At 32.1% G+C, this 17,289-nt stretch overlaps 2 protein-coding genes across 4 annotated transcripts in view; one reads left to right on the plus strand and one right to left on the minus strand.

Annotated features, from left to right (window-relative positions):
• The window catches only part of LOC132904697 (heparan sulfate 2-O-sulfotransferase pipe), a 125,415-nt gene that overhangs the window by 98,905 nt on the left and 9,221 nt on the right, over nucleotides 1-17,289 (plus strand). For 2 of the 3 annotated variants that reach the window (XM_060955401.1, XM_060955399.1), the window contains one exon: nucleotides 4,656-4,729. In XM_060955401.1, the coding sequence (XP_060811384.1) occupies nucleotides 4,656-4,729 (74 nt within the window). The remainder of the gene's footprint in view (nucleotides 1-4,655; nucleotides 4,730-17,289) is intronic. The other variant, XM_060955400.1, reaches the window with a different exon arrangement.
• The window catches only part of LOC132904692 (leucine-rich repeat-containing protein 15-like), a 108,314-nt gene that overhangs the window by 87,097 nt on the left and 3,928 nt on the right, over nucleotides 1-17,289 (minus strand). The gene's annotated exons all lie outside the window — the stretch shown is intronic.

Consider the following 17,289-nt stretch of genomic DNA (forward strand, 5'->3'; position numbering starts at 1 on the left):
TTCACATATTGCTCAAACTGGAGGTATATTTCAATGTCAAAGTAGTAGGATTGAATAAAAGATGTGACCGAAAGGTCACAGCAGGGTTAAAAATACAGAAATGCATAGAATGTACATAATATGTAAAAATATATGAAAAATTCAAAGTACCCTGCTCGTTATAGTATGTGGTAGTAGAAAAAAATGTGTGACTCTGCTCTGAAATGTGAATTTGTATAAATACCCGCAGAATATTTTTATTTTACTAAACAGTGTTTATAAAACAGTGTTTAGAGCTGCATATTAATTATCAGAAATATTATAAACTATTATTTTGCTTATACCAGTGCGGAAAAAATCGTTCCAACACAACATAATTCAGTCACAACTTTACAATTATTTTGTTCTTCGTTATCATAAAAATCGTAAATGACATATGATATAATAGAATATCATGAAATAGATGTTTGAAATCTAATATACAGTAAGAAAATTGATATTCATAATGGATGGAGCTTGTGGGAGGTACTATTTTATTGTTTGAACAGTTCTTCGGATCGTTTAATTTTCCGAACTATGTGTTACTTTCGGTCATTAATTCGCAATTAGTTCTCGTACGATTACCACATACTATTATCACAAATCTATCAAAATGTCCAAATACATTGTATAAGCGGTAGAACATGTTACAGAATAAGTGAAAGATGACGTTTATAAATGCCTGTAGAAATTAGAGAGTTAATAAAGAAGTTAAAAAGCAAATATTAATCCCTTGCAAATGTAGCAATCTGTTAGCTCGCAAGTTACCAAGCTGTGAAATTCATGCATTCTATACCGAAACTGTGAAATTCATACGTTTCTATTGCCACAAATCTACGAAAATTTGCGAGCATTTAGAAGCGGCAGTGCATGTCACGGAATAAGAAAAAGATGGCATTTATAAATGGCCATAGATATTAGAGAGTTAATAAGGAAGTTGAAAAGAAAATATCAATCTCGTCCAAATGTAGCAATCCGTCAGCTCACGAGTTACAAAACTCTGAAATACATCGACTATTACCGCGCATCTACCAAACTTTACAGATATTTGTAATCATTAACGTACGTTGTAGAACAGGTAGAATATGACGCTTATAAATGCTCTTGGAAATTGGAAGTTTAATAAAAATAGAAAAAAGTTAGAAAGGAAATATTAATATAAATTAATTTCGTCCAAGTGCACCGCTCCATCGGCTCGTGAATTATTAAACTCCGAACGCTCTAGTGATTCTAGTCTTGATCAATCGATTTAATCTGCTTCTACTATGTTAATACCATGCTCGTGTTCCAATGATCTACTTCAGACCTTACGTACGCTTATCTATGATTCGTGTTTATCGTATGTGATTACCACGAAGCAGTTGCAACGATGCAAAGAGTTTCGATTTACGGACAAGTTCTCTCGAAGCAATCGGATTACAGATAGTAAGCAATCAGGTTGAAGTAATGCAACATGGAGGATCGAGTCGTGATAAAGACATAATAAGGCATACTAGCGTAGCAGCGCAACATACAGCGTGTCTCTCCGAGTCTGTTCGACACGACAATGACGATTGGATGCAATATTAATTGGACTTGCTTTCGACGTGTTTTATTTCGAATTATTATTAAACGAGCCTGAGAAATCGAAGCTACCACAAATGGATGGTTCCATGGAAGACATGTCAGGTTTCAAGCAATTTAGATTTCAATCTTGTTGAGATGAATTTATTAAAATTCATTCTATTCCGCCTGTGTACATGATCTTTTAACGTGTAAATTATTTTAAAAGGAATTGGAAATGAAGAATATAGGAAAAGATTCTATCCTCAGTTTCTACTTTTCTATTCTATTGTATTCTAAGAATATTTTAATTTAAAGAACGATCATTTGTATAAATCTTGAATAAATCTAAATAGTCGGTGGGAAAGTCCATTGAATAACGTAGAAATTACTTAAATTAAATGCACGATGTTACGAAGAAAAACGAAAATTCATATATAGCATACCTAATATTATGAAGCGATAGATTTTATACACACTTTTACTTACAAAAGACGTAATGAAGTTGACAAGATTCTTGTTGATTGTTTCATGTTGGAGAAAGCGGATGTTGCAAATGTCGATATGCAGTAACAGCAATGTAAATTCCAATGAGATAAGAATTTATGGATATATATATGATGAAAGGAGTTACGACTAACTTCCGACCCTATATAGTAAAAAATTTGCATCTCGTTGTACGATTTCTTAATTTTTAATTGATTCGCGTCAAAAAGTCTTTTAGCATTAACAATCTTATTAAAATAATTCATTTTATTACATCATAAAGATAAGAGCATTAGTTTATTTAAATTTAATTTATGTAATAAGTTGGTTCACCCCTTAATGCTACATCGCAACGAATATTATAGAAACAAGAATTTTGGAATTTAAAAAGGAAATTTTGGAAGTGTCAGAGTAAAAATTTACATGACTGATCCATCCGAAAAGAAGATTGAATGCACAGAACCTAATAAAAACACGGTTCATTGAAAATTAATGGTATGACCAAATATTTAGTTGTTGCAGCTCTTGTAAATATTATATAATAGATTTTTGACGTTTGTTTTAACACTTGTGCGAATGAAATTTACACAAGTTAATACATATGATATTTCTGAAACATATTATATGTTTTCTTCTTGCTTGCTGCAAAGATTCAAGAATTCGCATCTTTATTAGATGGAAAATTCAGTGCGAGAAACATAAATCTGTCGACAGTCTGATATTTGCGGTTATATAAAGATGATCGTGGAAGATACTTTTGATATCTATATTTTTCACTATTTTGACATGTGGTATTTGAAACGGCTTCCGCACGTGACTAGATGAGTTCGAGCATACTACTTTCGGAACACCTTTCCCGGCAATGAAAGTATCAAACGAGGTTCACGATTTTTAATGACATGGAATCCAATGAGCCATTGGATCATCTGTAATCTTATGAGGCGGAGAAAGGAGTCGTTACAAATATCAACCAGATCGAGATGCTTCCTGGTGAATGTCGATTGATTTAAAATTTGATAGACTCCTTATATAACTTCCTTACATGAATCTTTAATAGTAGTTACTTTAAAATTGGATTTATTCAAAACTTACACATATCTCTTCTATGCGATGGAATTTATCGTTCTGCTTCCTTTCATTATTGTTTATAAGTGCCGTTTCTTTACGAATTTTCATTCCATCTTATTCTTCATGCAAAACTTAACATTAGGATCATACCAATGACTGAGATGTAATACGAAGAGATAAACGACTATTTCATATATCTACTTTATTCATTTTGTAACTTTTAGACCCAAAAATGTAGCACTGTAAATTTATTGTTATTAGTAATTGTGAAAAAATTTGCATTAATTTTTTACGTTTACGATGGTTGATCAATTCTGGTAAATTCTACTTAATTCGAATATCTATAATCCTGTATTATATATGGGATATTTTCTTCCAAAAATTGTTATTTCTTCTTTCTTTAATAAAAATCTTAAAATATATCTAAATTTTACTTAATAAATTTGCTACATATATGTGTAAATTATTAAAAAATTCCTTACCTTAACAAGTTTTTTATTTCTTATTTTTTTATAGAAATCTTAAAATATATCCTACAAATTTTATTTAATAAAATTTCCCTGCACATGCTATTATTTCCATTTAAATATATCTTAATGTCATTAATACTATATTACAACATCATAATAATTCTACCATAATAATATTAATAAATAAATTCGAAATTCAAGTCGCAACGAAGGTTCCAAGAAATTTCGACGTTCTAACATAGACATATTATAGACTCGAATAACGGAAAACCGTAAATGTTATGTACCAATGATCCTATAACAATAGTCCGATTGAATATGCAAATTATGAAATCATAGCTAATTTTCTTTAAAGTATGGTGCTTAAGTTAAAAATAATCTCTTACGAGGCTCACACTTTGTTCTCGTTCAACTTCAGCTATAAAGTATGACTCGATCGTCAACTATCCACGAGATTTCTGAACGAGTCATAAAAGTAGTCGTAACTTCTGTTCTTGCGAAGGAAAACGGTAACCACTTGAAGAATTGTGAATTATCTGCATAGAAATCGGGATTTGTGTTAGAAAGAGTAATATTGATTCTCTACGCTTTACGATATGATAATAACGAATGGTTTTCAAAAATTTCTTACCATCCACTAAGTTAGATATATTTTTCAAACATATGAAATTTTATTATCCATAAAATAATGAAAATATTAATTAATTCTAGAACGAAAAGTCACAAATAGTTTTCAATTATAACGCTGTAAAAGAAATTTCCTTCATGAAGCGTTTTTAGAAGTTTTATCGTTTCTTTAAAATTGCTTCTCATGATGATTATATGGTATTAATTATTTCGCTGGCAATTATTGTATTTTATTAAAAAGAAATTAAATATTAAACGAGGAAAAGAATATTCATGATTAAAAATCTTGTCCTAAGAATACAATAATTATAATACACATTTTGCTTACTTCCTAGAATATTATTTATAGCATGTAATTTTTCTCTCTTTTATTACATTCAGTAATATAGAAATATTTGTTCAATTATCTTATCACACTAACGTAACTTCTATCTCTTGTTTCAGAAGGAGTGCAAACTGATTCTAGTCCGAGTGGAATCGTCCATTACCCAAACAGACATCGTATCTTCGCAATAAAGGTACAGATTTCTTATAACATGTGTCCTTTCTTAATTCTTCTGCATATTTTGCAATATTTTATATTCACTTTCATTGAGTTCGTAAATATTTTTCTTCAGATTTCGAAATCCCTTTTATAACATAATGTTCTAAAATATTCCTATTAGTCTACATTATACATATGCATACGCACTTAGAGAAGTTAGTCTTCTGATAAATTTTTTATAGACAATATTTCTATATTCTCTTTTCGAGATTATCAACTTTTAAAGACAGAAGCAGTGTCCTCCATTAACGCTATTACTAAATCATGCTGCTGATTTGTACACGTAACGCAAGTACATGCAAACTTTCACGAAGACTTAAAACTTTTTAAAGACATTGATAATTCATTCCATTGTACAAGAAATACATCCGGTCTCTTGCCTGTCTTATAAACGACTCTTTACTTTCTACTTGTTCTACAACTAATCGCGAACAAACAATGTAACTATGTAGGTAAATTATTTCGAAAATCATCTGCAAGTAAGAAAATGAGAAGAAACGCGAGGAGTAAAAGTTCCTCAGAACTCGTCAACTTCCAGTAAATTATCTCGAAAATTCTTCCATACGTATAATTTTTCAAACTCAATTCCAAAACGTTACATGTACTATAAACACCGATTTCTTTTTCTGCAAGTATAACATTTAAGGTCAGAGGTCGAGATGGACAGTACGAAGAAGATTTTACGTGAAAAAGTTATAAAATGTTTCTAGTTGTTAGTTTAAGATGAAAGTGATATATATGAACAATATTTGTGTTGGTGATAATGCGCGAAAGCTTTGAATTGGAGAAAGTTAGGGTTTGGATTTTTCCAAGTTTGATCAACCCGTAGATGTCAGACTACGACATTGTAAACGGGACTGTACATGCTTCTGTACGAAAATAATCAAAGAAATAGAATTTAGATAGAGATTTACCTATCAAAATTTACTCCTGGTCCTTACGATAATTTACGCTTTAATAAAGTCAACGTTAATTAGTTGAGTTATCAATGGCGAGCTCCCATAAAAAAATGTAATATACAGAATATCCTGAGTGTACCAAAAGACAAATTCCATAGATTGCGTGTATATTAATAAGAAAAAGGCAAAAATACAGTACATGGCATGAGAGCAATAAAAAAGCTCGTACGAATATATTCCCTGTTTAATCTTGTTCCCGAGTTCTTACGAGTTTTATGTTGGAATAATTCTATCGAAAGGTGGTAGTAATTAAACTAATTTCACGCACCTATAATAAACAAAATTCAATATTTCACTTCGAACCTTGTATTCCAGTTCTGTAAACGCTTTCGGTCAACGATAAGACGTGTCCAGTCTTGTGTTCGTATACAAGCAGGTCAATTTGAACACATCTTGTGAATGTATAAAGATACAGTTTTAAAGTTAGATAAACAAACTTACTGTAACTCGAAAGCAAGATCAAATAGAGTTTCGTATGAACTATTTTATTGGTCTCATGCGCAGGATCTGCTGCCGACGTGGTTCCCCGATGCTACGAGACACTGTATATATATACTGAAAGTTATCCGTGAAATTTTCTAATTTGAAGTTATTTACTTTTAAAATACTTCGTTTTAATTGTAGAATATCTATAAATCTTACTGAAAAATTTCGTCGCGTAAAACAAGAAATAGTTGCAATTAAACTGAAGTAAACTTAAGTAATCCAACTTAAATCTAATGCAAACTACTATATTCAGCCAACGATACCAATTGAAAATTAGAAACTCTATTGCTTAAAAAATTACTTATACAAGAACAAAAGAAACTGTTAATTATGTTGATAAATCTTATAAAATCAAGACACCGTTTCTAAACTGAAGTTGTGCCAATTTTCCTCCGGTTTTAACATTATTCGACGATAAAGCTATCGTTAACCCGGATTTAGAAACGCAACGTAATCAATTACCGCGCAATACCGATGCACAGACCTCGATGCATGTATGTATCTCGTCAACCGTGCAAAGAATCATTTTCACGGCTAAGGACGCGAAGAGAAAAAGAAACGATGCAAAGGAGGAAGCATTCTCGCTTTAGAAACGGAAGGAAATTGAAGAAGTGCTCGAAAAAGATTTTCTACGTCGAGTTGGATTTTAATTAACGAACTGCTGCATAATGAAGCAAGTGATACTAAAACGAGGACACTGTTGTCCAGAAGCATACTAACTGCAGCTTAATGCACCGCGTGTTTCTTCCCCGCTGACAATTATGCTTCTAATTATCTGCTTACACAGAAGTTTTTATCTGCTGTGTGCGGACTAATTTATTTCAATGGATTCATTATTTTCTTGCCATTGAGGAATGTTGTTATAATTGACGATGTTATGTAGGAAAAGAATGGTTCTGCAATGAATGAAACTATCAAATGTAGAAAAATATTCTGTGCTTTAAATTCAATACTCTATTGCTTTATTTCAAATACGTTATTGGGTATGCTGTATTATCTTGTAACGTGTCTAAGCTGGTGTCATTTAATCCCAATTTTTACAAGAAATTAATTAGTTAGATGATAAACGTATTTATTTTCTGCTGCACTACTAATAATAAAAATGGTTTTGGTAAACGCATAATATTGGTTTTGAATTTTAATACATCGTGTTTCCTTCGTGGAACCATTTTAAAAAATACGTTTCTATTATTAACAATTAATAAGGAGAATAATTTTCTCAGAGTTTACAAAAATTTGTCGCTGAAAATATTAGAAAGTAATTCTCCAGGCTTGCAGTAGTATGGCCTGTACATGCACGGCCAATGCTGCATCGACTAAATAAGTAGAAATGGACATACACTGACATGGTCAGACGTCTGTAATCACTGCGTGTTGCATAGAACTCCAGAATTTAAGAAAGATAAGAATTGGCATCTTTAACGATCCTGTTGATATAACGAAAAATGTCAAGGACATTGAATCTGGTACACAAAGACACACAGAACAAGAATTTAGAAACACAGAATCTTTCTCTACGCCTAAAATACTTTCATGTATCGATATATGAAACTACAAGGCAAAATGAAGGCAGAAAACATTTGTTAAATAATTAGATTCAGAAATGAGTGAATTGTGCTATAAATTATAAAATATGGAATGTAAAACATATAAAAACTGAGAAGACTGCAATATGAAAGAATAATAGACACAATGAGTATGTAGAATACAAAATAGTAATATGAAATTAAGAATTTAAGTGGAGAAGCAGTTAAAATGAAGTGGTTTCCGAAGCAAACTAACAGCAAGGTGAGATATATCATGCACGTGCACATTGTATATAATTTGAAATACCCCGATGTTTATCACGACAGCTGTTGCAGAATCGATTAATCAAATAACGAAGTACACGACGCGGGGTTATAAGGTGTAGCGTGCGTTATGACGTATGTAAGAATCTACCTTGCAAGAACAATAGGAAATAGATTATCACGTGGATTATTCCGTTATCGATAATGATCGTGATTCACTAATGGCAGTTAGGAAAGTATACATATACGAGAATGCAAAAATCCATCGTTAATTTCGAATATCGGTAAATTAAACTACCCCAATCATCCTCGAATCTTAATCGAATTTAAATAAATATCACAAGTTTAATAAAACTGGAATAAATACTACAACTTTGATACAATTAAAATACACATCTAAGTAACTTTTAAAAAATCTACACATTTTTCAATTTCTGTAGACCTCGTATTTAATAAAAGCAAATTGGAAACTTTTCGAGTCGTGCCACTATCGATACCGAGCAGCGATACGATCCTCCGCTGCCCTAAAAGTTGCTTACAAGATACGATAACCGCAAATTGAAGCTACAAACGCAAACAATAATAAAAGCATCCTGATTGCGCAATTCTCCATAACAAAATTAAAATAAGTGCCAGGATTCTAATAAAACCAGAATAGATACCACAACTGTAATAAAACGGAAATAAACACATCTACCACTTAATCTCTCGCTTGCTCCTCCAAACCCAACCTATTCCAAGATTTAACTTCGAACCTAACCGCAAGTCCACCTTCGCGCCATCGATCTCCAAGTAGAGAAGCATCGAACCATTTCCTCCTGAACGAAAGAATCGGCGCAACGTTCCTCGAGTAACGTTTTATTCGAAGCAGCGGCTGATTCGACGGCTGGAAACGTTATTCACGTGTCTGTGAAACAATTCTTAGAACAGAACAGACGGGAATCGGCGGCGTCGTTAGGATCAGATTCTATCTGGTACGTGTGCACTGTGTACGCAGCGTCTATCGAATAAGCAGCAAGTATTGTCGAAGAGTACGTTGACCGATCAACCGAGCAGACAGATGGCTGAAGCTCTTCTCAGCAAGTTTATTCCGCGTTAGCAGCGCTCCATCTAATAGGAACGGGCTGGATTTTCTTGGGAACGGTTTCCGTATGCGTTTCGTATCAAGATCGTTCTATAAGCTGAAAGGGGAAGGGGAGAAAATGTGGTAGAAGTCGAGCAAGGAATATTTTTACGTAGAAGTACGCGGAAGACGTGGAATAAATGTTATTTCTTGGAAAGTTTGGTATCATAAGGATCGTGCCTTGCTTTTGCAACGATAATTTAGCAATGAATAATGTTAATCATTCATTGGCAAGCTACAGGTTGTAGTCTTTTACTGCAAACATAATTTTTAGAATTTTAGAATTTTCAAAAAATAGGATGATCGGCTGGTTAATAATTTCTTAAATTTACTTGTAAAACATAAATTATAATGTCCCATCGCAAACGTAGGTTTTGTCATTTTTTAAAAGAATAGGATGATCAGCCGATTTTGTATTTGTGAAAATTTGAAGGTATAGAAACACACAAAATGTTTTTCTAATATTTAAGGAATAAAGTAAACCATTTAGGTTTTATTTGCTTGGTTGTGTTTATGAAAATAAAAAACTGCATAAATATTCGTAGTCTAATTATTAAACTTGTTAAGGTAAAAATTATTTTCACTGTAAAGAAAGAACCGAGTAAAAGAAATAAAAGGATATATATCCATCAAGAAATAAGTAAGCGACTCATGGAATAAACTTTGCTTCTTTGAAGTCTAATTTTGAGAAGATCAGATGGTGGAGTTTGTTCAAAGAATATTTTTATGCAAATGCAGTGCAAAATTAAAAAACATGAAACAGACTTCTTATTTCTTTGAAGTTTGGGATTTTTAAGAATCAGGCAGTGAAAGTTGCATAAGGAATATTTTTGTGCATAGCTAATGTGGAAGAAGAAACGTGGAATTATTATTTCCTTTGAAACTTCAATCTTCAGAAAATCAGGATTGAAAATGTATTTAATTTCGCGTGCCTTTAAACAAAATTTATAATCTGATGGATACGTGGGGATAACAAAACTTCATATAATGTTTAGAACATGTTTTGTTACTTATGTATGAATCAATTTTATTAATAAAATAAATAAATACTGTAATATATCTTCCCAATTAATATCACGAAAAATCAGATATATTTTATAAATTCTAATATTAATTAAACTTCTAATGTCAAGCAGTTTTCAATACAATAATCTAAACAAATATCGATCACAATCATTTTCTTGATTTTCACCTCATTCTAATTATCGTACTATGCGCGTCGTATATACAGCCCGTATTAAACTTAATTTCTATAAAACTTGAAACAACTAAAAAATTCCAACAAGTTCGATAATATTCACGACGTGCGAACCGTTCACAGAGCTACACTGATCAACTTCAGAAATTGAGAAGTACGCGATAATGTTACAAAAACGGAGCTCGACGTTGCTACAGTTCACGGAGAAATAACTAAAACGATCACAAATTATAAAAGCAGAATAGAAGTCCATAGCAAGCAACTGGCTAACAATTTGTATAACCAGCATATCCAGAGAAAACTTCGAACAACTCATCCACCAGATCTGTTAGATCGATAGAGATCACCGCTATGGAAGCTTTCTCAATGGAGAAATCGTCTACGTGATATTCCACTTAATAAGTAATATAAAAATTCACCCAATGTCTACGTAGAAAAATTATAAAAAATTTTAGAATTAAAAACAAACGTTACGAATATTATTTTTTTAATTTTCCTTACAACTTGTAGCGATACGTCTCATACCCGGTTCATTAAACCAGATCAGCAACCTGGGCCTACCAGAAGATCGCGTAAACACCGAATTCTGAAGAAAATATAATAAACAGTATCAACATTTGTTATATGCAACATTTGTTAATGATTATTCTTACTTATGGAAGAAATTTATTAAACGGGCAAAGAGTATGGTCGATCAGTTTGGCTTCAGTTTTTCATGTGACAAACCACCTTATACATTCCACCATAACTTTATCCACACCCTATATACATAGCAAGAGTCGGTCGAAAAGAACTGATATCGGAAGATCCTCGATCGTGATTAAACCGTGACCGGACGTACCCCCTTTTCTTCATTTTTATCTTCGAATTTATTGTCTATCCGAGCTCACGATAATCGTGTGCACGACGTCAGGAAGATCTCGGATCGAGAGTTCAAGTTAACGAGAACATTCGAAGAATCTTTAATCGGATTAACTCAAAACGCGTGGGAATTACGAACCACCTGTCACGGTCCTTCGAACATTTCTCAATCGTGAAGATGCAACGATCGTTCGCGGTCGAGCGAAACAAGTAGAGCAGATGATTCGTCCAGGTAAGAAACGTCCATATAAATACGATTATGATAGTCTCGAGCTCTTGTTACATTCAGGTGAGAACATTGACTGCTAGTATTGCACATACTAGAAAATTGGAACACACTTTCTTTGCTTCGATGAGTTTCGAAGATTGACGAGGTCGATGATTTTACTTGATATTTCTCAAGATTTCTTCTTTTCGAGGGAATAGTTGATATTATTTAATATATAAATAGATGTAATAATTTTAATTGGAGATTATATTAGATGAATTTAATTGATTCGTAATTATTTTGTAATTGTTTAATCAGTACTATTTTTTTATAGTAAAATTATAAAAATCTAAAATAACAATTGAATAATTTGTAGAACGTCTGAAATAATATCCTTTTTTAACAGATTGAAATTATATATTGTAATAAAGTATTAGAAATCTAATTAAATGACTATCATTAATATCGAATAAATTTGACGTAGCTCTGACGACCAAAATTTTTTACTATTTTATCCTCACTTTTATTTTCTTATTTCATTGTACCGTAGAAAGAGGTTTTATTATATATAAAATGTTGCATTAGCGCTATTATTTGCGCCATCCTGAACTAACATCACTAACAAATACTAAATAGCTAATTTTTCACGATAATTATTTCTAAGTTTCAAATTAAAATATAAAATATAAAAAAATATAAATTCTAATTATTTATAGGGTTTCCTTTTTCTAAGTTTCCATTTGAAAAGATTCAATGTTCGTCTTTCAGTCCTAAAACTACTTAAGAGCTTTTCGCTGCCATTCAGGAAGACGCGTAATCGTTGGGATAATTCATTGTACGATATCAGAACAGCTTGGAAATACAATAGAATCGTTTATGGGTTTACAAATTATGCGGTTCCGCCTTGACTTCGATCGATGGAATCTCTCGATCTTAAATTCCACAGAATATCTGATCCTCGGCATTCCCATGCGCGAATTCAATTATCTGCATCTAATCATGACTCGCGATATTTAATCAAATTCTCGGGATCACGGCTATCTACAACTTTTAAAAATCGTTTAAGGATAACCAGTATATTTTTAACGTAATCGAATTCCAGAAATGGAGAATGTTATTTGAGATTCTTGTTTTTATTCTCCTCACTCGGTAGAATAATGATAACAATATCACTGGTGAACTTCTTTTTCTAAAAAAATAAATTCGGAATATACAAACATGAAGATAGAACTATTCCCTATCATGATAGGCATAAATTTTACTAAATGTGATTATTATTATATAATGAAAAATACGGTTCACTTTGCAAATATTATATATACGTATATTTACTCTTGTTTATTTAAAAGGTTTTTTCATAGATGACGAAAAGGAATTAACGTTACAATTCTATTCTAGTGGAATCTCTTACATCGTGCAGTACTGTCATATTACTATTAGGTTGTCCGAAAAGTGTCTTCCTTTTCATCTTTTTACGTCTTTCATCTTTCTACAAACACGAAACCTAATCTGTCGAACGTTGTAGTCTTTATTTTAATAGAACAAAATGAATCATACGTAATTGGATAAAATAATATAAAACAAAAAATGTTGTGCCTTCATTATTTCCTTATAAAACGAAAGAAACTTTTCGGACGACATAATATAAACTCTGTAAATATTACGACTGAAATCTATCTTGATAACTTGGCTTCTTACACGCATTGGCACATTCCTAAACAACTATTCAGGTTTATATCTAACGTACATATCTAACTTAGGAAAAGTTCGTTCACCCTTCGAGAAACCTATGTCTCGTACAAACGTGCTTAATAGTTACCTAGTGTAATAGTTACTTAGTGTTTAATACTTACCTAATGAACTGTCTTCTTACCGTCATAAACAAAGGAACTAGTTTTTAAAATACGAGTAACTATACACATCCGTTACCTAGATGACCTCACTGTTCTACTGGAATAATTGCCGACGTATGAATTATTTTGGATAACTAATTACATAATTATTTCGAAGGATACACAAGTTCCTGGTATAAACTGCCGCGAGGACTCAACGAACGAGCTTTTCTTGGTCGTTGTCGTATGTTTCAAGATATTTCTACAAAGACAAGAGTAATGCAGATAATTTCAATTAGATTTAGATTAAATGATCGTCTAATAGATCGTCCAAAAAGTGTCTTTCTTTTGCAGACACGTCTTTTACAACGACGTATCTTTATACAAAGATGAAACCTAATCTGTCGAACGTTGTAATCTTTATCTTGATAGAACAAAATGGACCATACGTAATTCGACAAAATATAAAATGAAAAGTGTTGTGCATCCATTATTTCTTTATAAAACGAAAGAAACTTTTTGGACGACCTAATATATTAGACTAATCTTCTGTTATACTTACAAGATATACAGATAGTCAAACGAAGAGAAAATCTTAAAACTGATTTACAGCAGAATCATTTTCCGCGATTTTGTTTTTTCTCAGAATTATTAAAAATATATTATTGTGGTATTTATTATCTCACATCTATTTTTATATTTCTGTTTCCCATTTTGCAAACCAAACTTAGCAACGTTATTTTAAAATGCAGTATGATATCGAAATCGATATTCCTTGCGAATAATTCAAATTTTTCATTCTCTTCCTCTCTCCCCTTTTACAAATTTTTCTATCCAGAGCCGAAAACTTCTTATATTTTATTCACTCGAGGGAAAAACTTCGAATGTTTTATTTGTATCATAAAAACTTAAATTACTGCCAAAAAAGAACAACTATGCGAATAGTCTAATAACAAATATCGTAACGAGCACATTATCACAAGAGACGAGAGAGATGGACAAAGGAGCAACATAAAAATAATCGAACGGTATCAAAGCGACCAGTTCCATCATCGTCTAGCATCGCCAATGATGAGAATCGGACCAGAATGCGGTGGCTTTGCAGGATGCGGGCGACAAAATGAGCAAGAAACGAAGTCACGATGGTGGTCGATGGAAAAACAGTGAAAACCAAGTGATTCGTGTCGTTGTCCGTTAGCAGTTGACCTTGTTGCCGGTCCACCCGTTACATATGTAACACACGCACACCTGAGAAACGGTAAAACGCTCGATCTGACTCGACACAGACCCGCATTGAACGAAGGAACTGGAACAATGGCGAAAACTCAGCCAATGAATTCCATCGAGTGTCAATGTCTCCTAGACCAATTGATTGAATTTTAACCGGCCAATTGGCTCTTGATCAATTGGACACCAAAGGAAGGACACTTAGGCGAAGTACGTCGAGTGTTTCTGGCAGTAAACTAGGTTTGATTTTATACTCTGTGTGATTTTTCGTAAATGCTTACGTAATAAGGTAAATACGATACAGCAGGAGATAGAATAAAATTGAACATACATGTAGTTTTAGATTGTGGAGGAATAAGTCATGAAAATTGTCCGAGGTAAAATTCTCAGAATGTAAAATTATTACAGATATTATTATTGAAAATATCTTTCTTCGTCGCTGTCTTCTTTTTGGTTTTGTAATCGCCTTATAAAAGATCGTATAACAAATACAAAATACAAAAAGTAAGAAATAGAACTGGAGATCGACGTAATTTTATATGACGGAAGAATAAATCATGAGAATTATCAGAGACAGAATTTGTATATTGTAATTGAAAATATTTCTTTAGATATCGAATAATAATTAGGAAGTACAATAACTAGAAATATTATAATGTTAATGATAATTGTATAATACCGAAGTACAAATAATTTTGTGACGAGGTGCATCTTTAGTCTCTTTGGTAAGTCTGTATGCAAAATATACAACATGTGTACGTAGATTTTCTTGACTGACCGTATATGTGTAGATGGAAGATCCGTTTAGAAATATTTCAATGGTTGTCGCTCGACGTAAGATTCACGATCGTACGGTTATTTAAAAAAAAAGAAAACACGGAGATTTAACATTGTATAGAATAGACGAAGTAATCCGTACAAAGTAGACTTACAAGAAGCGAAAAATAACACGCGCGGGCATTAGAGTGGTCAGGATGCGTGAAACCGCGAAATACATTGCTGCTTTTCAGCCTAATCGTTAATCGCTTAAATACGTCGACCGTGAACGATACTCTGAATTCATGGCATAACTGTTGGATATCCAAGTTTATGATGCGACGTTGCTGGATTTCGATGAATTTTTAATTGCAATGTGAACTAAACGTATTAATAGAAAAATTAACCATTCCATGCAATTTAATGTTTTGCGTTACTAATTATAGGATACGTATGATGCAAATTACCGATATGTAGAATGCAAATTAGCAACACGTAGAATGCTAATTACTGATATTTCAAGTAGTTAAATTACGAATTTCCGATTACAAAAGAGGCACGTAATTAAATTATAACAGAACATATTCCTTAACTATGGTGTTTTCTTCGCTTCGTCTTCGCGTTCGTATTCGCTCGATTATCTTCTTTTCAAATTTTTCAATCCTTACGATACTTCATTTATAAAATGCATGGAATATATAAGAATCTATTGGGTTGGCAACTAAGTGATTGCAGATTTTGTCATTAGGTGGTATTGATTGGTATTTGGTGGTAGAGTTTTAATATATCGAATACTAGAACTAAATATTTATACATAATATGTATCTATCGAAACATATTAATTTCGAGTCAGGCAAATTCAAGAAAAGCAGCATTAAAATTATTTTAGATTCATATTTTAATCCTTAGTTTTAATATCTTATCTGGAAACTTTCTCCCTGACTATGGCTTCATTAAATCTACGAAAGTGATTTCACTGACTATATTAATTTGCTTATTTACTAGACAGATATTCTTGTTTATTTATTAGATATTTTTGGAATTAATTCAAATTTGTATTTCATTCGCAACTGTGTTATTGTAAGATCATGTTCATTGTTTTCTCATCTGGCCTTGGAAAATATAACACGAAGAGTATATTAAGAGAGAAGATACGGATCGATAAAATTGCAAACTCGGTCTATCGGAATTTCAATCAGATTGCAGTATTCATGTAAAATGAAGAAAATATTCATCAAAGCAAAATTCATTTAAGATATAGAGTGTGAAGGAAAAAGCATCGAATGTTTTCAAACGGTAGTTTCTCAATTCTGTTATCGTTATAAATAGCGAATCAAAGAAACGTGAAACTCCCATAATTATTTCATAAAAGGGATTGCAAAATATGTATGTCTTAGTGAAAAATTTTTAATTCCACCGACTGTTTCTGCCATGACTATATATCATACGATTATATAGATCGATTCATCAGAAAGTTGATTACCTTTAAAAAGAAACCTTGCATTAATAATTTAAGAACAAAAGAAAGAGGATCCGCGTTCATGAAAATTTCACCTTGAATTTTTTAAGCTTTCATCCTATACTTTTCCTGCACTCAAATTTCTATTTTAATAAAAAAAAATCTATATTGATAATCTAATTTAATGCAAATTTCAACTCGAATGTTTCAATAAATTTCTACATATTCGCTTACAGTAACGTAGGAACTTTCCTGGATAAAGATTTTATTCGGCTGGATCTTTAAAGAAAAATAGCAATATTAGACTTGAATCTAAAAAGGGGAAAATAATATCGTCGTTTATCGGAATATTCAAACACGTTGATTTAACAAAAATCAATATGCGTTCAAGCTGTCCTTTCTTTTTATTTTTCACTTTACGTTTAATTTTCCATTACTATTGTATATCATTTCTTCCTAATAAAACAAAAATAAATAACGTCAGTGCTTAAACCAAACAAAAGGCCCACATGTTCGTATCAAGCAATTACGAAGCGGAAGCTAAAGAAAAGCAAACACACGAGCCCCCATAAAAAGAACCAGTAAATCCAGTCGAAGACCCTAACACCCAGTGTCAAGTGACTAAATACTCGTGA

Source organism: Bombus pascuorum, chromosome 2 (assembly GCF_905332965.1).
Source record: "Bombus pascuorum chromosome 2, iyBomPasc1.1, whole genome shotgun sequence".
In the NCBI taxonomy this organism is placed as follows: Eukaryota; Metazoa; Arthropoda; class Insecta; order Hymenoptera; family Apidae; genus Bombus; species Bombus pascuorum.